At 47.9% G+C, this 22,665-nt stretch overlaps 1 protein-coding gene across 2 annotated transcripts in view; it reads left to right on the plus strand.

Annotated features, from left to right (window-relative positions):
- The window catches only part of LOC141270511 (uncharacterized), an 80,156-nt gene that overhangs the window by 6,999 nt on the left and 50,492 nt on the right, over positions 1-22,665 (plus strand). The window contains exons 1-5 of one of the 2 annotated variants that reach the window (XM_073680529.1): positions 9,544-9,729; positions 9,844-10,023; positions 10,107-10,224; positions 10,308-10,417; positions 10,599-10,689. The exons of the other annotated variant lie outside the window; for it this stretch is intronic. Of the exons in view, the coding sequence (XP_073536630.1) occupies positions 9,544-9,729; positions 9,844-10,023; positions 10,107-10,224; positions 10,308-10,417; positions 10,599-10,689 (685 nt within the window). Of the gene's footprint in view, positions 1-9,543; positions 9,730-9,843; positions 10,024-10,106; positions 10,225-10,307; positions 10,418-10,598; positions 10,690-22,665 lie in introns of those variants that run through there. 2 annotated transcript variants of the gene reach the window in all.

The raw sequence follows: 22,665 nt of genomic DNA on the forward strand, positions 1-22,665 counted from the left end.
TGTTTCCGGCATGAAATTGGGTGAATATTATCGGAATTGTCATGCTGAGAAATAACTTCAGGATTGCTCTATCACGTAAGATTTTTGAGAAAAATGCAATTATGTATGCATTGAATACTGTCAAATTCGTAGTGGCATGTGATATTCCGAATGCAAAAGTCAGCAACAGAGCTCAAGTTTAAAAATGTTTTGCCATTGATTTTCTTTATAATCACTGTCCGATGATTCACAGGCAAGATTCCAACAATAGTCACCCAGCATCGAGGGACTCCACCTCCCCTGGTACCGTTTCTCCATCTGGGAAATGTCTTGATGAAACCTTTCACCATGTTCATCACTTACAGCGCCTAGGTTTGTTGGGAAAAAGTCAATGTGTGAATGAAGGAAATGTATTTTAAGTGATATGTTGCATTTCATTGACTTGTAAGACTGAAGAAAACTTTCAAACTGTTCAGCATAGTTTGGCACCTTGTAGTTGCCTAGAAAGTTGAAAACGACATTCTTGAAGGCCGACCATGCTACATGTTCTGCACCATGCAGAAGACCATCAAAGAAAGGCTGCATGCCCACTATGCGTTTTTCAAGCAGACCCATAGTACCTGTGAAAAAAAGAATTTAAAATAAAAATAAAGATTATACTTGCCCTCCGGTGGCCCCCGGTCTCCTCAGCGATGCGTCCGGTGTGTTGGGCGGCTCATGGAAGGTCCTTTTAGACCATCGCCAGCCGCCCAACACACCAGTCGCATAGCTGAGGATACCAGGAGCCATCGGAAGGTAAGTATAATCTTTATTTTTTATTTTTTACCATTCTTATTCTTTTTTTTTTTTAACTATTACTTGGTCACACTATATAAATCCATGCCGGTTGCATGGATTTATATAGTGTGATCAAGTTGTCAAGCACTTTTCCAAGTGATGCTAAAATCGCTTGGAAAAGTGCTTGATAACCCGCATGCAGAAATGCATGCAAAAACGCTTGACAAACGCTTCTACCTGGCAGGAAAAACGCATGTAAAATCCGCATGCGTTTTTCCTGCCAGGGAGATGCGGAAAAAATATGCAGCATTTCTGCATCGTGGGCACTTAGCCTTACTATCATTTACTAGCTCTCGGATTTGTGGGCCAATGAAAACCCCCTCTTTTATCTTGGCATCACTGATGCATGGAAACTTCTGTCGCAAGTAAGCAAAGACTTCAGTTTGCTTGTTCATTGCTTTGACAAAGTTCTTCATGAATCCCAGTTTGATGTGCAAAAGTGGAAGGAATATCCTCTTTTCATCTACCAATGGTTCGTGTTTAACATTCTTCTGCCCTGGAATAAATTTATTGCGTAGTGGCCAGTCCTTCCTGATATAATGCGAGTCTCTTGCACGACTGTCCCATTCCCAAAGGAAACCTAATAAAATTGCAACTACCTTGAGATCACCACATATATTCCATTTGTACCTTGAGTATTGAATGTGCATCTGCATATTCTCATAGGTCTCCTTCATACTGATCGACATGTCTGATAGGTATCGAAGGGTAGACATTGTCATTGTGTAGCAAGACAGCCTTAAAACTTAAGGCCAATGAATCAATGAACAGTCGCCATTCCCTTGGGTCATGGTCAACTCCAAGGACAGAAAACAATCCAGTAATATCACTGCAAAAAGTGAGACAGTCAGGTTGACTGAAATATTTGGTTAAATCTTCATGACGACTGCAAAATACTGAAATTTCTGTACCTGGCTGCAACAGATTCCACCCTTGCAACCTTGATCCAAGAAGTTCTGCCTGACTCTTTGATAAACCCAAATCTCTAACCAGATCGTTGAGTCTTGCTTGCGATATTAAACGTGGAGCAGTTGATATTGATGGTTCGAAATCTGAATCAGCAGCAGGTTCCATCTCTAATGAATCAACCATCATTTCATCGCCCTCTTCTATTCTCCACACCGGCGGTGGTTTTGGAACTGGCAGACTTTCATCGTGCGCCACTGGTCTAATTGCAGAAGCGAGCTTGGGATATTCAATAGACCTCCTGTTCTTAGGAGGAAAAGCCGGATACATTCGTCATGCAGAAGTAACAATCGGTTATATGGTCCTTCTGCTCCCTCCCGATCATTGGAATGACAAACGGCATCTATGGTCGCACACCCTTCAGCCAAGACCTCAAACTCGTAGCGCAAGATGAGCAGCATATATGAGTAGCCCTTGCTCTGTCTTGGTCACCAATTTTGCATCTAAAATATAACTCATATGCCTTCTTAACAACTGCAGTTATACTCCTTTTATGGGCTTTAAGGGTATAATCTCCACATGTATAACAAAAGAGATCACTACTATTGCGACATTGACACGACATTCTACAACTCATTACTTATTAAACAGTTTTGCTCCTTATGAAATTTTCTCAGAACAGAAGAAACTCATGAAGATTAGAGCGTCGTTACTGCTGTTATTATATAATGCTACTTGGAAATAGACCAAAGTCTGACAGTTGTGTCTGGACGTGCCTGAGAGTGCACAACTAATGCAATGCATGATTGGACAGGACTTAAGTGCTGTATATTATAATAAAGAGAGTCCATATTATGAATTCCATTGGTTATTTCTACAAAAAATACTCTTCTGAAATAAAAAGTTTAATATAAGTGCCAATTTATTATGCACTATGTACTGTCCTTATCATTATAATCATAAACTTAAAATATCTCGGGAATGATACGTGCTACAGAAATTCTGATTACATTTCTGAAATCAGCGCCTCAACATGTTTTAAAACAACATAGACAACATGTTTTAAAACCGGAAACAGAAAAAAAGTTAACATTTGTTGACCAGTGTAATTTGTACAATCCTCCACCTAAGAGTGTCAGCTCAGATTGCAAATGACAGAGGGAAGGAGGGAGGGGGCGATTAACTTCAGAGATTTTTAATATTTTCTATGACCTATCCAGAAAAAAAAAACACTGTACATGGAGACATTAGCATCAAATCACTCCTGTGTTGGTGTTCTTACAAGCAAACTTTTATACATGAGATCTATCGTGATAAAAAGATTACAGCCTGGGAAAGATGGGAAACTTTATTATAGATGACCAGTGATGATGTAGTCAGTGATGGACTCTGGCCAAATATGTTTCTAGAGCTATAGGAGAAGATGTCATCCTCATCATGAAATAGTTATTTCTCATGTCACGTGTAATGAATATCTCCTGCAATATTACTAATGCCGATTCCAGTGTCGGTAAATGAGACGAGAATTAGCTTTATGGAAGATGAGTCTATGAGAAACGTAGTCAGCTACAGACTCCGAGGAAGAAATTGCTTGTTGTCTGTGGCCTAAAATATATGTTTCATTAGTACATGACAGGGTATAAGCAGAATGTTGTAAACTAATAAGAATACCATTGCTGCTTGGGTCCCCCACCAGTCTCTGTATTTCCTGCGTACTTGTGATTCCTACAGCTAATCAGTTGGCTAAGCAATGGTCAACTTAGCCAGTGATTGGGAGCATGGAGGAGATGTCCTTTTTTGCAATTCAACTTATGTTCCAATCCATACAAGACTAGAGAATACAACATTATTATTATTATTATTAATATTATTAATTTATATAGTGCCATTGATTCCATGGTGCTGTACATAGGGGGTTACATACCAAATAAAAATATCACTTACAGTAAACAAACTAACAATGATAGACTGGTACAGAGAGAAGAGGACCCTGCCCTTGTGGGCTTACATTCTACAGGAATGGGGAGGAGACAGTAGGTTGGGGGGTTGCAGTAGCTCCGGTGTTGTTGAGGAGGCAGTGTGGTCATTGCAGGTTGTAAGCTTTCTTGAAGAGATGGGTTTTCAGGTTCTGTCTGAAGGATCCAGATGTGGTGGATAATCGGACCTGTTGAGGCACAGAATTCCAGAGGATGGGGGATATTCGGGAGAAATCTTGGAGGCGATTGCGTGAGGAACCGATAAGTGTGGAGGAGAGAAGGAGATCTTGGGAGGACCGGAGGTTATGTGAGGGAATATATTGGGAGATTAGTTCAAAGATGTACCGAGGAGAGAGGTCAGTGTTAGTAGTTTGAACTGGATACGCTGGGGGAATGGGAGCCAGTGAAGGGATTTGAAAAGGGGGGTAGCAGAAGAGTAGCGAGGCGAGAGATGAACAAGTCATACAGCAGAGTTAAGGATGGACTGGAGGGGTGCGAGAGTGTTAGCAGGTAGGCCATAGAGGAGGATGTTGCAATAGTCGAGGCGGGAGATGATGAGGGCATGCACAAGCAGTTTAGTAGAGTTAGGGTTGAGGAAAGGACCGATTCTGGAAATATTTTTGAGCTGGAGGTGGCGAGAGCTTGGATGTGGGGTTTGAAGGACAGGGCAGAGTCAAGGGTTACTCCGAGGCAGCGGATTGTCGGTACAGCGGAAAGAGTGATGTCATTGTGATAGAATGATCAGGTGGGAAAGATATGCGAGATGGGGGAAAGATAATGAGTTCAGTTTTGTCCACATTGAGCTTGAGGTAGCGGGAGGAGAAGGAGGATATGGCTGGTAGACATGCTGGGATTCTGGACAGCAGAGAGGTGATTTCTGGGCCAGAGAGGTAGATCTGGGTGTCATCAGCGTACAGATGGTACTGGAAGCCATAGGATTTGATGAGCTGTCCCAGGCTGAGGGTATAGATTGAGAAGAGTAGGGGTCCTAGAACAGAGCCTTGAGGGACTCCAACAGAGAGGGGGCGGGGTGAGGAGGTAGTGTGGGAGTGGGAGACGCTAAATGTGCGGTTAGAAAGGTATGAGGAGTTCCAAGATAGGGCAAGGTCTTTGACGCCAAAGGAAGAGAGGATCTGTAGTAGGAGGCAGTGGTCGACTGTATCGAAAGCAGAGGACAGGTCAAGAAGAAGGAGTACAGAGAACTGTCTGTTAGCTTTGGCTGTAAGTAGGTCATTGGTGATTTTGGTAAGGGCAGTTTCGGTGGAATGGTGGGGGCGGAAGCCAGATTGTCGGTTGTCGAAGAGAGAGTTAGATGAAAAGTGGGAGGAAAGTTCAGCGTGAATGTGTTGCTCAAGGAGTTTGGAGGCAAATGGGAGCAGCGATATGGGGCGATAGCTGGACAGGGCGGATGGGTCGAAGGATGGCTTTTTGAGGATGGGCGTAATTGTGGCATGTTTGAAGTCAGTTAGTCAACATACAACATGCCCAAGAGCAAACATAGCTGATAAACCATAGGAACTAGGTCAGCATAAACTCTACTCCAATAACATACTAAACCAAGGAGAAAGTCAGGAGTAGCTTAGCTAAAAGATAGTCTTTATTAAATACATAAAAATCAAAATAAGTAATCATGTCATAGCATTAACACAAATGGGGGTAAAGAGGGAGTTGAGTGGTAACAGCACAAAACCGCTTGAGAACCCCCATACATCCGCATTATATTAGTGACTTGCGGGGTGGGGACTCCTAAGCAATCAATCATACATTATAACCAGGACCAGGGAGAGTCCATGATCACATTTAAGGTCCACAGTCCAAGTATATATGAATAAATGTCCTGGTCCTGGTTATAATGTATGATTGATTGCTCCCTGACCATTTTTTTCTAGATTATGATGGGTACCTTACCTTAGGAGTCCCCACCCCGCAAGTCACTAATATAATGCGGATGTATGGGGGTTCACAAGCGTTTTTGTGCTGTTACTACTCAACTCCCTCTTTACCCCCATTTGTGTTAATGCTATGACATGATTACTTATTTTGATATTTATGTATTTAAGCCCCGAGGGTGGTTTGCACGTTAATGACCAGGCCAATTTTTACAATTCTGACCACTGTCACTTTATGAGGTAATTACTCTAGAACGCTTCAACGGATCCCCCTGATTCTGAGATTGTTTTTTCGTGACATATTGTACTTCATGATTGTGGTAAAATTTCTTCGATATCACTTGCGTTTATTTGTGACAAAAACGGAAATTTGGCGAAAATTTTGAAAATTTTGCAATTTTCAAAATTTGAATTTTTATGCCCTTAAATCAGAGAGATATGTCACACAAAAGAGTTAATAAATAACATTTCCCACATGTCTACTTTACATCAGCAGAATTTTGGAACCAAATTTTTTTTTTTGTTAGGGAGCTATAAGGGTTAAAAGTTGACAAGCGATTTCTCATTTTTCCAACAAAATTTACAAAACCATTTTTTTAGGGACCACATCACATTTGAAGTCACTTTGAGAGGTCTTTATGACAGAAAATACCCAAAAGTGACACCATTCTAAAAACTGCACCCCTCAAAGTGCTCAAAACCACATTCAAGAACTTTATTAACCCTTCAGGTGCTTCACAGGAATTTTTTGAATGTGGAAGAAAAAAATGAACATTTAACTTTTTTCACAAAAATGTTACTTTAGACCCAATTTTTTTTATTTTCACAGGGGTAACAAGAAAAAATGGACCCCAAAATTTGTTGTGCAATTTCCCCTGGGCACGCAGATATCCAATATTTGGGGAAAAAACACTGTTTGGGTGCACGGCAGGGCTCGGAAGGGAAGGAGCGCCATTTGACTTTTTGATTGTAAAATTTGCTTGAATAATTAGCGGACGCCATGTTGTGTTTGGAGAGCCCCTGTGTGCCCAAACATTGGAGCTCCCCCACAAGTGACCCATTTTGGAAACTAGACCCCCCAAGGCACCTATCTAGATGCATAGTGAGCACTTGGAACCCCTAGGTGCTTCACAAATTGATTAGTAAAAATGAAAAAGTGAAAAAAAAAACACTTTTTCATTTTTATGAATCAATTTGTGAAGCACCTGGGGTTCCAAGTGCTCACTATGCACCTAGAAAGGTGCCTTGGGGGGTCTAGTTTCCAAAATGGGGTCACTTGTGGGGGAGCTCCAATGTTTGGGCACGCAGGGGCTCCCCAAACGCAACATGGTGTCCGCTAACAATTTGAGACGATTTTCCATTCAATTTGTTAGCGGACACCATGTCGCGTTTGGAGAGCCCGTGATGTGCCTAAACAGTGGAGCTCCCCCACAAGTGACCCCATTTTGGAAACTATACCCCCCAAGGATTTTATTAAGGTGTATAGTGAACATTTTGAACCCAGAGGTACGACACAGAATTTGTTTACATTAGGTCATCATATTGAATAAGTTGTCATTAGTCTTGAGCGCAAGTGCTCGCTACTTGAGTTTGCATGGGGTACTCAAGTATGCACCATGTACAGCGTATGCTCGGGTCCCTGCTCCGCATGTTTCACGGTTATTAGACACCCAAAAAAAAACATGCGGGGATCGCTCGTGCATGGCAGGCAATCCCCGTAAAGTTTTTTTTGACCGCGAAGCATATGGGGCAGAGACTCGAGCATGTCACTCAAATACCCACGATACTCAATGCATACCAGAGCACCCGATGCAAACTCAAGTAGCGAGCACTTGCGCTCAACACTAGTCGCCATATCATCATCTTTTTTTCTTACTTTATTCTTCGGGTCGGTGTGATTACAGCAATACCAGAATCATATGGGGTTTTTATGACTGACAGCTGTCACACACTAAAAGACGCATTTTTTGTAAAATCTAGTTTTTGCATCGCCATATTTTGAGAGCTATAATTTTTCCAGATTTTGGCAGACAGTCATGTGACGGCTTGTTTTTTGCAGGATGACTTGACGTTGTTATTGGTGCCATTTTCAGGCACGTGACATTTTTTGATCGCTTCCTATTCCGATTTTTGGGAGGCAGAATAAACAAAAACCAACAATTCAGGAATTTTTTTTTTGTTTTTTTTTTATTCTGTTCCGCGTGTGGTAAAATTGATAAGGTAGCTTTATTCTTCGGGTCAGTACGTTTACAGCGGTACCACATTTATATCGTTTTTCTATGTTTTGCACTTTTACATAATAAAAGCAATTTTATAGAAAAAAATATTTTTTAGCATCGCTTTATTCTGAGAGCTATAACTTTTTTATTTTTCGGATGATGGAGCTGTATGGCGGCTTGTTTTTTGCGGGACGAGATGACGTTTTCAGCGGTACCATTTGTATTTATATTTGTCTTTTTGATCGCGTGTTATTCCATTTTTTGTTTGGCGGTATGGTGATAAAGCATTGTTTTTTGCTTATTTTTTTTTTTTACCGTGTTCACTGAAGGGGTTAACTAGTGGGATCGTTTTATAGGTCAGGTTGTTCCGGACGCGGCGATACCAAATATGTGTACTTTTATTGTTTTTTTTTATAATAATATTTATTGATGGGTACATTTTATTTTTATTTTTGGTGGATTATTTTTTTTATTTATTTTTTTTATTTTTGCAATTTTTTATTTTTATTTTTTTTTTTCACTTTCTGGAAGCTTATATAGTTTATTACTTTGTCCCACTCTGGGACTTTCACTTTTTTTTCTCTGATCGCCTGCATGGCACAGGAATGCAGCACCATCCCTGTGCCATGCAGGCTGTCAGCTCCGGACAGGGAGAAGATTGTTTGGAGATGCACTGCGCATGTCCAAACAATCTTCCTGCTGTCTGGTGACCCGGATGTTGTCATGACGACATCGGGTCGTCATGGCAACACCCGGGAAGCCTTTGCAGACAGCGCTGGAAGCCGGAAGAGGTGGTGAGTATCTGCGATCACCTCCCCTTGCCCCCGCAATGCTGCGATCGACTTCGATCGCAGCATCGCGGGGGTTAATGTGCTGGGAGCGGTGCAGGGCCGCTCCCTGCACATAGTATCGGGTGTCAGCTGTGACAATCAGCTGACACCCGGCGGCGATCGCGCCCGCACAGCCTGTGTGCGCGCGCGATCGCCATGACATACTAATACGGGACTGGCTCTTAAGTCCCAGGGCACAGACGCGTATTAGTGCGTCAGATGTTGTTAAGGGGTTAATAAAGACTATCTTTTATCTAAGCTACTCCTGACTTTCTCCTTGGTTTAGTATGTTTGAAGGCAGCAGGGAAAGTACCAGAGGATAGTGATAGGTTGAAGAGATGGGTGAGGTTGGGGAGGAGGTGGGATGGGATGGGGTCGAGTGCACATGTGGTGAGGTGTGATTTGGAGAGAAGATGAGTAAGGTCTCTTTCCGTGATGTTGGGAAGGGAGGTTATAGGGGTAGGGAAATGGTGTGGAAAACAAAGGGGTTGTGGTGGTCGGACAGTAAAGACTTGCCGTGTTTGGTCAATCTTGTTTTTGAAGTGTGTGGCAAACTCCTCAGCAAAGATGAGGGAGGTCGGAGGGGGCAGTGGAGGGCGTAGGAGAGAGTTAAAAGTGTTGAATAGCTGTTTGGGGTTGTAGGATAGGGAGTATATGAGGGTTGTGAAGTAGGCCTGTTTAGCAGAGGTGAGTGCTGATTTGAATGCGAGCGTTGCTTGTTTGAATGCAGTGAAGTCATCTTGAGTATGTGTTTTCTTCCAACGCCGCTCCGCAACCCTGGACGCTTGTCAAAGCTGTTTAGTGAGGTTGTTGTGCCAGGGTTGCCTGTTGACTCGTCTACACGTTCTATCTCCTGATATATTTCCCTTATTGTGTCCAGTAATTGTATTATTACACAGAATTCTGTATGATGTTCCATCGTCTCATTGTCTTCCTATTTAGGTCACTACAATATCAGATCATCTCAGGGGACATCTTCTATATTGAGAGAATTTTTCTGAATCACCCATCAAGGATGAATATGGACAGAGACAAGATGGCGGAGAGGATATTACACCTCACCCTAGAGATCCTCTTCCGTCTTACTGGAGAGGTGAGAGATTCTGATGACGTCACATTACATCATTCTTATCTATGGGAATAACAGATGGTGAGGACTCTGGAAATGTCTGTAGTGAGATTTATTAATGTGTCTCTCCATAACCAGGATTACACAGTAGTGAAGAAGACCTCTAGTGAGTGCTGTGAGGCCCCTGTGTCTGAGGGATGGAGAAGACCCCTGAGCCCAATCACAGAGCCTCCACCTCACCCCCTGATACATGAGGACATCAATGACCAGAAGATCCTAGAACTCGCCTACAAGATGATTGAGCTGCTGACTGGAGAGGTGAAACTGCTGGGAATGCTGGGACATTATACAGTAATTATATGAAGGGATCGGGGGGATGACAGTATCTTTGTATGTGTCAGGTTCCTATAAGGTGTCAGGATGTCTCCGTCTATTTCTCCATGGAGGAGTGGGAGTATTTAGAGGGACACAAAGATCTGTACAAGGACGTCATGATGGAGGTTCCCCTGCCCCTCACATCACCAGATAATAGACAGGACTAAATACACACGGCCTATAATTATCTGTATGTAAAGAATGAATTCAGTCCCTGTATGTGTTTCCTCCAGATCTATCCAGTAAGAGGACAACACCAGAGAGATGTCCCCGTCCTCTTCTTCCACATGACTGTAAACAAGAAGATCCAAATATTCCTCAGGTAGATAAAGAGAAGGTGTCATGAGATCTCCCCTATGATGTGTAGACGGCTGTAAAGGTCTTGTCTTCAGTTCAGTTTTATCCGCCATTATTATGTTTTATACTTGTGTAATGAGAATGGTGGAGATGGCAGGATTAGAGCTGATCATAGATGGGACTTCTCCATCTGTCTGTGACTTTTATAATATTTGTTTCAGGGTGAAGATATGACCCATATTAATACTACAGAGACATATGTGAGGGATGATGAGCAGTGTAAAGAGGAGATTCCTACTTATGACTACCCAGGTGAGTAGTAACCACTGAATGCAGAGAAGTCAGATTTTTTTCAGACACCGGCTGTGGCTGCTTTATCAGTGGTGTAGTCCGGCCATATCACAATCGTGTGATCACCATTTTGCCACTAGAGCATAACATTCGCCTCCATATGAAAAATGTTCTAATTACTTGGAGAAATTGTGAAAGCCCTTTTCTATAGAACTTACAATCTGAAAGATCCACCTACCCCCTGGAATTAGGAGACGCTGACCATTACCTGCCCAGATCTGTAAACTATAAAGCCAAATGACAGCGTACCTAGAATGTGCTGACAAGTGAGAAAATCACTTGAAGAAAAATATTATAATGGGCCTCTTAGAGAAAGCGGAGGGTAATGATGCTGTTGGCTTCCTAGTTCCCTGATATCTTATTGGATGAATCTACCTTCTCTCCCTTCTGTGATGCTGAATGTGCTCATATGGTCCCTACAAGACCAGGTCCAGTCTTTCTGGCCAAACTTCAGTTTTATGATTGACAACATTAAATGTGCAGTGAGGGCCAAGTGTGAATTTCTGTACAATAACAACAGAGTTTCCCTTTATCCTGACTTTTCAATTTCTTTTAAAACCAACTAACTTCAAACAGGATAGTGATAAACTATACAGAAAACATTACACCTGTGCCATGATATATCTCTAAGCTGTGCGTGGCTGATGGCTGTAATATACATTTATTCACGCCTGCAGGAGATGTGCTGGCATGGCTCCAGCCCTGGTTTCATGGATTCACTCCACGTCATAAATTCCATTATGTTTTCCATCCTAAGGAATTCAGATTACTGCACAATCTCTCCTGAAATGGGGGCACTAATACTTTCTCTACTGTTCTGCTCAGGACTCATAGTAGCTCCAATGGTCCACCATAAATGAGTCCAACTCCGGTTTAGTGTTGGAGTTCTCCCCTTATACACACGTTGTTGTTGGGGATGTAAAATAGAATAAAAAAAATATTTTTTCCCAGAGGTTCCTTCACACTCCGCAGCCAGTTTTGTGTTCCTAATCAGGCCCCATTTTTCACTTTATGTGGTGATAAGTTTTGAATTCTTCACAAAGGATAATAAGAAACAAATGGACCTTACAAATTATTTTCCAGCTTATTTATTTATTTTACTCGCTTATATATCGTCATTAATTCCACAGCGCTTTACAGACATAATCGGCACTGTTCTCATTGGGGCTCACAATCTACATTCCCTATCAGGATGTCTTTGGAGTGTGGGAGGAAACCGGACAACCTGGAGGAAACCCACGCAAACACGGGGAGAACATACAAACTCCTTGTAGATGTTGTCATTGGTGGGATTTGAACCCAGGACCCCAGCGCTGCAAGGCTGCAATTCTATAGTCAAAGTATTGTCTGATCTCATCAGACAGTACTCACAAAGGTGAACACCTCCATATTAGAAGTAAACAATTAGGAAAGGGAAAAGGGTGTGAGTAAAAGTGAAATTCTTTATTAAATAATAATATTAAAACCTAGTAAATCATACATCCCATTAGGGATGTATCATGGATCATGATTATATAAATGGAGTCCTGATCCACTAAATTACTGATAGAGTCAGACGGTGAATCAAATTATTAATAAAATAAGCCCCTAGCCAATGTCCCTTATAATTGATGGCTGGGTTTATGCTAACAAAATGAATGCCATAGATTATATCAAGGGTGTGCTGAATTATGATAGTATCCTCAGCCAGGAGAGATTTTATTAAATAAAGGTTCAATTTGCCAGTGTGAATTCAATAGTAAAAAATTGTCCTAGCCCGTTGGATACACTCCCCATATTATAAAGTGACTTCAAAAGTGTGGCAGGTCTGATAGATATAAGTGTAATGAGCCCTGGTACAGAGGTTATCAGGGCACACTATTGCACCTGTCACACAATCTGTGTAATGGATCCTTAATAATTCCACTCGCATCTCCAGTCGTGCTGTCGGCAGTGAAATTACTCCAGCAATATAACAGACTTAGCCAGCTTAAGAGCACAAGCGGCTCAGCTATGCCACTGACAGTCTCTCTCACGCTGTCTGCACAAGAATTGATGGTCAGCAGGAGAAGCAAGCGATCCAGCTAAGTCACGATCTCCTGGTTGTGCAGGAGATCCAACACTCTTTCTGCCGATTTAGATATCAGATGCGGCTAGTATATGCCACTATCGGCCTCTCCCAAACTGTGATCAGCGTGAGAGACAATTTCAACTATGTCAACAGTCTGTCAGATCTAACAGAGCTGACAGCTAAAATGGGGTAAATCTGGTTTTATGCAGCACTGTAACACCGCACTCTATAGTGCGGTCAAATATGGCATAATACTGTCTGATGAAACTATCAGGAGTCGTCCCTGACACGCGTTTCGCCGGGGGTTCCGGATTTTTCTAAGGCTGCAGTGCTAACCACAGAGCCACCTTGCTGCCCATGGTGGCTCTTGATCCCACAATACCCTATATACGGTTGAATGTAGATCTTGCTGGAATAGTTTGCAGACCCAATGTATTGGGGGCACTGTTCATGGTCACCTGGCAGCTCAAATATGGCCACCACGAACAGGCTTGGCACTATCTACTCTGTTTTCCAGAGCCCAGGGATTGGTTGGCTCAACATTCTTTAACCCCTTTACATGGATCTGAAGTTACAGAGACCCCTAGGCTTGGGCCACGGTGTTACCTGCTGTTCTGTGGAGTGAGATAGTCAGATAGCCGGGTCAGAACCAGGAGGGCAGAGAAAATACAAAATCAGAAGACACGAGAGTAGTCAGTAACCGGGCCGAGGTCACAACAGGAAACAAGTACACAAGCCGAGAGCTGAGCACAGAGGACTGAACCAGAGGAGAACAAGGCTGTATCTGGCAGCTTCCGGCAATATGCTTCCAGCTTTAGTAGGGTGTGATGCTTTCCAGTTGGCTGAAGCAGGGAGCAGATTACTTCAGCTGGACAGCACACACACCCATACTGCCAGACTGGATGGTACTACAGGTACCAGGCACCCTAATCTTAGTGGCTGCACAGAGCCTGCGCCGCCCAGAGCTTCTGGTTCTGACGTCTTCTCCATCACCATCGCCGTCTGCAGAATGAATATCTGTACGTAGTGATTCACCGCACAATCCTTTTGGTATGCAAACCGTTTATTTCACATATGGTGATTCAGACATGAGCGCTGACCTAAAAAGGTGCAGGGATATGTGACACATATCAATTTTAACGTTTCGACCCTGCCAGAGTCTTATTCATAATGTCGCTGTGAAAAAAGAGAAACAATACATAAATGTGAAGACACATATACAATACAGACCAAAAGTTTGGACACACCTTCTCATTTAAAGATTTTTCTGTATTTTCATGACTTTGAAAATTGTACATTCACACTGAAGGCATCAAAACTATGAATTAACACATGTGGAATTATATACTTAACAAAAAAGTGTGTGTAACGGGTCCGGGAGGCGGAACCTCTGAGCTACTATACAAGGGGGGCGGCCCTTGTAAGGGAGCGGGTGGCAGTCTCTGGGTGAACGGACAGGGAGTTACGGCAAGTGATCAGGGCAGTCTCTGGGTAAGGGGTAGGTACGACCTGTGATGGCAGAGCCTCCGGGTAGACTAGCAGGCAGATGGTAGATGTGTGCTCCCAGGTGAGCAAGCGAGAGTCTCTGGAATAGCAGGTGGTCACGGCACGTGACGGCGGAACCTCCAGGCTGGCAGGCAGGTAGGTAACGGAGAAGCGCTCCCAGGTGAGCGGGAAAGAGTCTCTGGAATAGCTGGTGGTCACCGCACGTGACAACGGGACCTCCGGGCTGGCAAGCAGGCAGGTAACGGAGAAGCGCTCCCAGGTGAGCGGGCAAGAGTCTCTGAGATAGCTGGTGGTCACAGCACGTGACAACGGAGCCTCCGGGCTGGCAAGCAGGCAGATAACGGAGAAGCGCTCCCAGGTGAGCGGGCAAGCTGGTCCATAGACAGACTGACCGGAGTAGTAAGGCAGACCGTCGGACCTCAGGCAAGCAGGCAGGTAGCTGATATGCGCTCCCAGGTGAGCGGGCAGGCTGGTCCTTTAGACAGACTGACAGGAGTAGTAAGGCAGACCGTCGGACCTCAGACTGGCAGACAGGTAACAAGTATTCAGGCAGGAATCAGGCAGGTAACTGGCAGGTAACTAGCAGGAAACTGGCAGGAAACTGGCAGGTAACTGGCAGGTAACTGGCAACGGGACCTGAGGGCTGAAGCACAGGTGAGACACAGGTGCAAACAACATTGCTCGGGCACCTCCATTTTGGAGGAGGTGCCTTATATATGATGAAGTCCTCCGGCCATTGGCCGGGGACTCTTTAGGGCGGCGCGCGCGGCCCCTTTAAGAGGAGGGGAGCGCGCGCGCGCGCGCCCTAAGCACAGGGGCCGGGAAGGAGCGCGCGCTGAGAGCAGAGCAGGAGGAGGATGCCGGGACGGAGCGCGCGCTGACAGCAGAGCAGGAGGAGGACGCCGGGACGGAGCGCGCGCTGACAGCAGAGCGGGGAGAGGACGCCGGGACGGAGCGCGCGCTGACAGCAGAGCGGTGAGGGGAGCAGCGTCCCTGCCTAGCAGAGGGCAGGGACGCCAGCGCTACAGTACCCCCCCCTTTAGGCCCCCCCTTTTTTAGGCCAGACAGAAATTTAGCTAGGATGAGAGGGGCATGGATATTCTCCCGGGGCTCCCACGTTCTCTCCTCAGGACCAAACCCCCTCCAATCTACCAAGAAAAAGGTCTTTCCTCTTACCCTTTTGGTGGCAAGAATGTTCTCTACCTCAAACTCGTCCTCAGCAGAAACCGGAGCAAGAGGCGTACCTGTAGACTTAGAAAAAGAGTTAAGTACCACAGGTTTGAGGAGAGATACATGGAAGGAGTTAGGGATCCGTAAGTTGGCCGGGAGTTTCAATTTATAGGCCACCGGGTTGATCTGACTGATAACCTCCAGTGGGCCGATGAACCGAGGCCCCAACTTATAGGAAGGGATCTTGAGCCGGACATATTTGGACGAGAGCCAGACTTTATCCCCAGGACGGAATTGAGGAGGATCCAGACGTCCTTTGTCAGCGTGCCTTTTCATACGCTCGGATGACAGAAGGAGTGCGGACCGGGTACTCTCCCATATGGAGGAAGACTCGCTCTCGTGATTGTTGTACGAGAATTCGGCCCATGGCAGGAGATCCACCCAGTCAGAATGGTGAGCATTAACGAAGTGCCGGAGGTAACTGGTCAGGTTCTGATTGATCCGCTCCACTTGACCATTAGACTGTGGGTGGTAAGCGGAGGAGAAGTCCAGAGTGACGTCTAGCAATTTACAAGTGGCTCTCCAGAAACGAGAAGTGAACTGTACTCCTCGATCCGACACGATGTGACGGGGCAGGCCATGAAGACGGAAGATGTGGCGGATAAAGACTCTAGCCAGCTCGGGTGCAGACGGAAGACCTGGCAGGGGAATGAAGTGAGCCATCTTGGAAAAGCGGTCAGCGACCACCCAAATGACCGTACAACCGGCAGAGACGGGCAGATCAGTTACGAAGTCCATCGCTATATGCTGCCAGGGGGCAGCAGGTGCTGGCAGAGGAAGAAGGCGGCCGGCCGACAGGTGTCTCGGAACCTTGTTGCGGGCGCAGGACACACAGGCAGAAACAAAGTCTATTACATCCTTGTGCAGGTTAGGCCACCAGTAGTGCCGGGTAATAAGCTGGAGGGTCTTTTTCTGACCGGCGTGGCCAGCTAGTTTAGACGAATGACCCCAGTGTAGGATCTTCTCCCGATCAGGTACAGGTACGAACGTCTTACCAGGAGGAAGACGATTTAGACTCACGGGAGCCACCTGCACTACTCTGGCGGGATCGATGATATGTTTCGGATCCTCCTCGAGATCAGACACCAGAAAGGACCGAGACAAGGCGTCCGCCTTGACGTTTTTGTCAGCCGGGCGAAAATGAAGGACAAAATCAAAACGAGCAAAAAACAAGGACCACCGGGCTTGGCGCGGGTTAAGTCTCTGGGCATGCTGGAGGTAAGCCAAGTTCTTGTGGTCAGTGTAAATTATTACCGGGTGAAGAGCCCCCTCGAGCAGGTAACGCCACTCCTCCAATGCCAGTTTGATGGCCAATAACTCTCGGTCTCCTATGGAATAGTTGCGCTCAGAGGAGGAGAAGAGTTTAGAGAAGAAGCCACAAGTTACCATCCTCCCGGAAGATGATTTTTGAGTAAGTACCGCTCCGGCTCCAGAGGAGGAGGCGTCAACCTCCAGGAAGAATTGTTTGTTGCCATCTGGGCGATGCAGCACCGAGGCGGAAGAGAAGGCCTGTTTAAGGGAAAGAAAGGCCTCCTCTGCTTCGGGTGGCCACTCTTTGGGATTAGTACCTTTACGGGTGAGCGCAGAAATTGGAGCCGTCCGGGAAGAGAAGTGTGGTATGAAGAGGCGGTAGTAGTTGGCGAAGCCCAGGAATCGCTGAATGGCCTTCAACCCCTCCGGTCGGGGCCATTTCTCGATGGCAGACAGTTTCTCAGGATCCATTTGTAGGCCGGTCTGAGAGATAATGTAGCCCAGAAACGGAAGCGAGGTCTGCTCAAAGAGGCACTTCTCAAATTTAGCGTAGAGATGGTTCTGCCTTAGCCTGAGCAGGACCTGACGAACGTCCCTCCGGTGAGTCTGGAGATCCGGAGAGAAGACCAAGATGTCGTCCAGGTACACTACTACGCAGGAGTAGAGAAGGTCCCGGAAGATGTCATTGACCAACTCTTGAAAGACGGCAGGAGCGTTACAGAGACCAAAGGGCATTACCAGGTATTCATAGTGGCCGTCCCGGGTGTTGAATGCCGTCTTCCATTCATCCCCCTGACGAATACGAACCAGGTTGTACGCCCCACGAAGATCCAGTTTGGTGAAGATCCTAGCCCCCCTCAGGCGATCAAATAATTCTGGAATGAGCGGAAGGGGGTACTTATTCTTCACCGTGATCAGGTTTAGGCCTCTATAGTCTATACAGGGACGGAGAGAGCCGTCCTTCTTTTTGACGAAAAAGAAGCCTGCTCCCGCCGGGGAGGTAGATTTCCGGATGAATCCTCTGGCCAGATTCTCCTCAATATATTCGGACATTGACCGGGTCTCAGCAGCGGATAAAGGATAGATACGCCCACGGGGAGGAGTAGTACCGGGTAGCAGATCGATGGGACAGTCGTATGGTCTATGTGGTGGTAATGTCTCTGCCTCCTTTTTATTAAAGACATCTGCATAAGACCAATAAGGAATCGGAAGTCCAGGTAGATTAGCTGGGGTAGGAGAGGGACGGACGGGATGGACGGGAACCAGGCAGGTTTTATGACAGTCTTGTCCCCAGCGAAGGACCTCTCCGGTTTGCCAGTCTAGCACGGGTGCATGTCTCTGGAGCCAGGGCAGACCTAGCAAGAGGGCGTGAGAGAGTCCAGGCAGAACATGAAAGGAGATACTTTCAGAATGCAGCATTCCCACCTGCAGGGTAATGGATTCGGTGATGAGTTGAATGGGGCGAGGTAAGAGGCCCCCACCCACGGCAGCGACAGACAAGGGTACATCCAGAGGTTTGGTGGGGATGCGGTATCTCTCAACCAGGGACTGTGAAATAAGGTTCCCGGCTGCTCCAGAGTCAAGTTGGGCTAGTTCGAAATAACGGTTCTCCCCGTAGATGATCGAAACTGACAACAACAGGGATGGAGAGGATTTATTCTTGTCTAGGTGGACCTCTCTGAGCGAACCTAGACACAGGCGTTTCCCGACCTCTCCGGGCAGGCACGGATCCGGTGCTCCTTACTGCCACAGTAGAAGCAGCTCCCCTCGGCACGGCGTGAGTCCTGACGGGTTTTGACCATCTTGGTCTGGTCGACCTGCATAGGCTCAGGAGAGTGTACCTGGGGAGAGATGGAGGGAATGACGGGTTTCTGGAGAGTAGGAGCTAAACGTGGAATCCTTCTCTCACGGGTGACCTCTTTGGCACGCTCCTGGAACCGTAGGTCAATCCGGGTGGCAAGGGTTATTAGATCATCGAGAGAGGTAGGAATGTCCCGACCAGCAAGTTCATCTTTAATACGACCGGACAGACCCTCCCAGAAGACGGATACCAGAGCGTCGTTATCCCAGGCCAGCTCCGAGGCAAGGGTGCGGAACCGTATGGCATATTGGCCCACGGTGAGACCCTCCTGACGGAGGCGTAGCAGAGAGGATGCGGATGAGGTCTTCCGTCCGGGTTCGTCGAAGACTTTCCGGAAAGCCGAGAGAAAAGCAGGCAAGTTGGACACCAGGGGGTCTCCTCTCTCCCATAGAGGATTTAGCCAGGCCAGGGCCTCCCCGGTGAGATGGGACATGATAAAGGCAATTTTGGCCCGGTCGGAATTAAACTGATGGGACAAAAGTTCAAAGTGCAGGGTGCACTGATTTATGAAGCCCCGAGCCTGGACGGGGTCGCCTCCGAAGCGAGGAGGTGCAGAGAGCCGGTGTCCGGGGTAGGATACCATAGTATTAGTGGGCAGCGGAGCTGCCGGTTTGCAAGATATGGCACTGGCGGAGGTTGTTGGTGGATCAGACAGAGTGTTCAGGCGAGTATTAACATTCCGCAGGTGACCCAGGATGGCCTCCTGTTGGGACCTCTGACGGGACAGTTCAAGACAGAGGTCCGAGAGCGAGGGAGCTTGGGTGCCACCGGGTTCCATGGCCCGAGCAAACTGTAACGGGTCCGGGAGGCGGAACCTCTGAGCTACTATACAAGGGGGCGGCCCTTGTAAGGGAGCGGGTGGCAGTCTCCGGGTGAACGGACAGGGAGTTACGGCAAGTGATCAGGGCAGTCTCTGGGTAAGGGGTAGGTACGACCTGTGATGGCAGAACCTCCGGGTAGGCTAGCAGGCAGATGGTAGACGTGTGCTCCCAGGTGAGCAAGCGAGAGTCTCTGGAATAGCAGGTGGTCACGGCACGTGACGGCGGAACCTCCGGGCTGGCAGGCAAGTAGGTAACGGAGAAGCGCTCCCAGGTGAGCGGGCAAGAGTCTCTGAGATAGCTGGTGGTCACAGCACGTGACAACGGAGCCTCCAGGCTGGCAAGCAGGCAGGTAGCGGAGAAGCGCTCCCAGGTGAGCGGGCAAGCTGGTCCATAGACAGACTGACCGGAGTTGTAAGGCAGACCGTCGGACCTCAGGCAGGCAGGCAGGAACAAGTATTCAGGCAGGAATCAGGCAGGTAACTAGCAGGAAACTGGCAGGAAACTGGCAGGTAACTGGCAACGGGACCTGAGGGCTGAAGCACAGGTGAGACACAGGTGCAAACAACATTGCTCGGGCACCTCCATTTTGGAGGAGGTGCCTTATATATGATGAAGTCCTCCGGCCATTGGCCGGGGACTCCTTAGGACGGCGCGCGCGGCCCCTTTAAGAGGAGGGGAGCGCGCGCGCGCCCTAAGCACAGGGGCCGGGAAGGAGCGCGCGCTGAGAGCAGAGCGGGAGGAGGACGCCGGGAAGAAGCGCGCGCTGACAGCAGAGCGGGGAGAGGACGCCGGGCACGGAACAGAGCGGTGAGGGGAGCAGCGTCCCTGCCTAGCAGAGGGCAGGGACGCCAGCGCTACAGGTAGGAATGTCCCGACCAGCAAGTTCATCTTTAATACGGCCGGACAGACCCTCCCAGAAGACGGATACCAGAGCTTCGTTATCCCAGGCCAGCTCCGAGGCAAGGGTACGGAACCGTATGGCATATTGACCCACGGTGAGGCTTCCCTGACGGAGGCGTAGCAGAGATGATGCGGATGAGGTCCTCCGTCCGGGTTCGTCGAAGGCTTTCCGGAAAGCCGTGAGAAAGGCAGGCAAGTCGGACACCAGGGGGTCTCCTCTCTCCCATAGAGGATTTAGCCAGGCCAGAGCCTCCCCGGTGAGATGGGACATGATGAATGCAATTTTGGCTCGGTCGGAGTTAAACTGGTGGGACAATAGTTCAAAATGCAGGGTGCACTGATTTATGAAGCCCCGAGCCAGGACGGAGTCGCCTCCGAAGCGAGGAGGTGCAGAGAGCCGGGGTCCGGAAAAGGATACCATGGTACTGGCCGTAGTTGCAGGTGGTGTTGTCAGAGTATCCAGGCGAGTATTGACATTCCGCAGGTGACCCAGGATGGACTCCTGTTGGGACCTTTGACGGGACAGTTCATGACACAGGTCCGTGAGCGAGGGAGCTTGGGTGCCACCGGGTTCCATGGCCCGAGCAAACTGTAACGGGTCCGGGAGGCGGAACCTCTGAGCTACTATACAAGGGGGGCGGCCCTTGTAAGGGAGCGGGTGGCAGTCTCTGGGTGAACGGACAGGGAGTTACGGCAAGTGATCAGGGCAGTCTCTGGGTAAGGGGTAGGTACGACCTGTGATGGCAGAGCCTCCGGGTAGACTAGCAGGCAGATGGTAGATGTGTGCTCCCAGGTGAGCAAGCGAGAGTCTCTGGAATAGCAGGTGGTCACGGCACGTGACGGCGGAACCTCCAGGCTGGCAGGCAGGTAGGTAACGGAGAAGCGCTCCCAGGTGAGCGGGAAAGAGTCTCTGGAATAGCTGGTGGTCACCGCACGTGACAACGGGACCTCCGGGCTGGCAAGCAGGCAGGTAACGGAGATGCGCTCCCAGGTGAGCGGGCAAGAGTCTCTGAGATAGCTGGTGGTCACAGCACGTGACAACGGAGCCTCCGGGCTGGCAAGCAGGCAGATAACGGAGAAGCGCTACCAGGTGAGCGGGCAAGCTGGTCCATAGACAGACTGACCGGAGTAGTAAGGCAGACCGTCGGACCTCAGGCAAGCAGGCAGGTAGCTGATATGCGCTCCCAGGTGAGCGGGCAGGCTGGTCCTTTAGACAGACTGACAGGAGTAGTAAGGCAGACCGTCGGACCTCAGACTGGCAGACAGGTAACAAGTATTCAGGCAGGAATCAGGCAGGTAACTGGCAGGTAACTAGCAGGAAACTGGCAGGAAACTGGCAGGTAACTGGCAGGTAACTGGCAACGGGACCTGAGGGCTGAAGCACAGGTGAGACACAGGTGCAAACAACATTGCTCGGGCACCTCCATTTTGGAGGAGGTGCCTTATATATGATGAAGTCCTCCGGCCATTGGCCGGGGACTCTTTAGGGTGGCGCGCGCGGCCCCTTTAAGAGGAGGGGAGCGCGCGCGCGCGCGCCCTAAGCACAGGGGCCGGGAAGGAGCGCGCGCTGAGAGCAGAGCAGGAGGAGGATGCCGGGACGGAGCGCGCGCTGACAGCAGAGCAGGAGGAGGACGCCGGGACGGAGCGCGCGCTGACAGCAGAGCGGGGAGAGGACGCCGGGACGGAGCGCGCGCTGACAGCAGAGCGGTGAGGGGAGCAGCGTCCCTGCCTAGCAGAGGGCAGGGACGCCAGCGCTACAGTGTGAAACAACTGAAAATATGTCTTATATTCTAGGTTCTTCAAAGTAGTCACCTTTTGCTTTGATGACTGCTTTGCTCACTCTTGGCATTCTCTTGATGAGCTTCAAGAGGTAGTCACCGGAAATGGTCTTCCAACAATCTTGAAGGAGTTCCCAGAGATGCTTAGCACTTGTTGGCCCTTTTGCCTTCACTCTGCGGTCCAGCTCACCCCAAACCATCTCGATTGGGTTCAGGTCTTGTGACTGTGGAGGCCAGGTCATCTGGCGTAGCACCCCATCACTCTCCTTCTTGGTCAAATAGCCCTTACACAGCCTGGAGGTGTGTTTGGGGTCATTGCCCTGTTGAAAAATAAATGATGGTCCAACTAAACGCAAACCGGATGGAATAGCATGCCGCTGCAAGATGCTGTGGTAGCCATGCTGGTTCAGTATGCCTTCAATTTTGAATAAATCCCCAACAGTGTCACCAGCAAAGCACCCCCACACCATCACACCTCCTCCTCCATGCTTCATGGTGGGAACCAGGCATGTAGAGTCCATCCGTTCACCTTTTCTGCGT

Source organism: Phyllobates terribilis, unplaced genomic scaffold (assembly GCF_046119375.1).
Source record: "Phyllobates terribilis strain yellow unplaced genomic scaffold, ASM4611937v1 Scaffold_5__5_contigs__length_657084704, whole genome shotgun sequence".
Lineage (NCBI taxonomy): Eukaryota > Metazoa > Chordata > Amphibia > Anura > Dendrobatidae > Phyllobates > Phyllobates terribilis.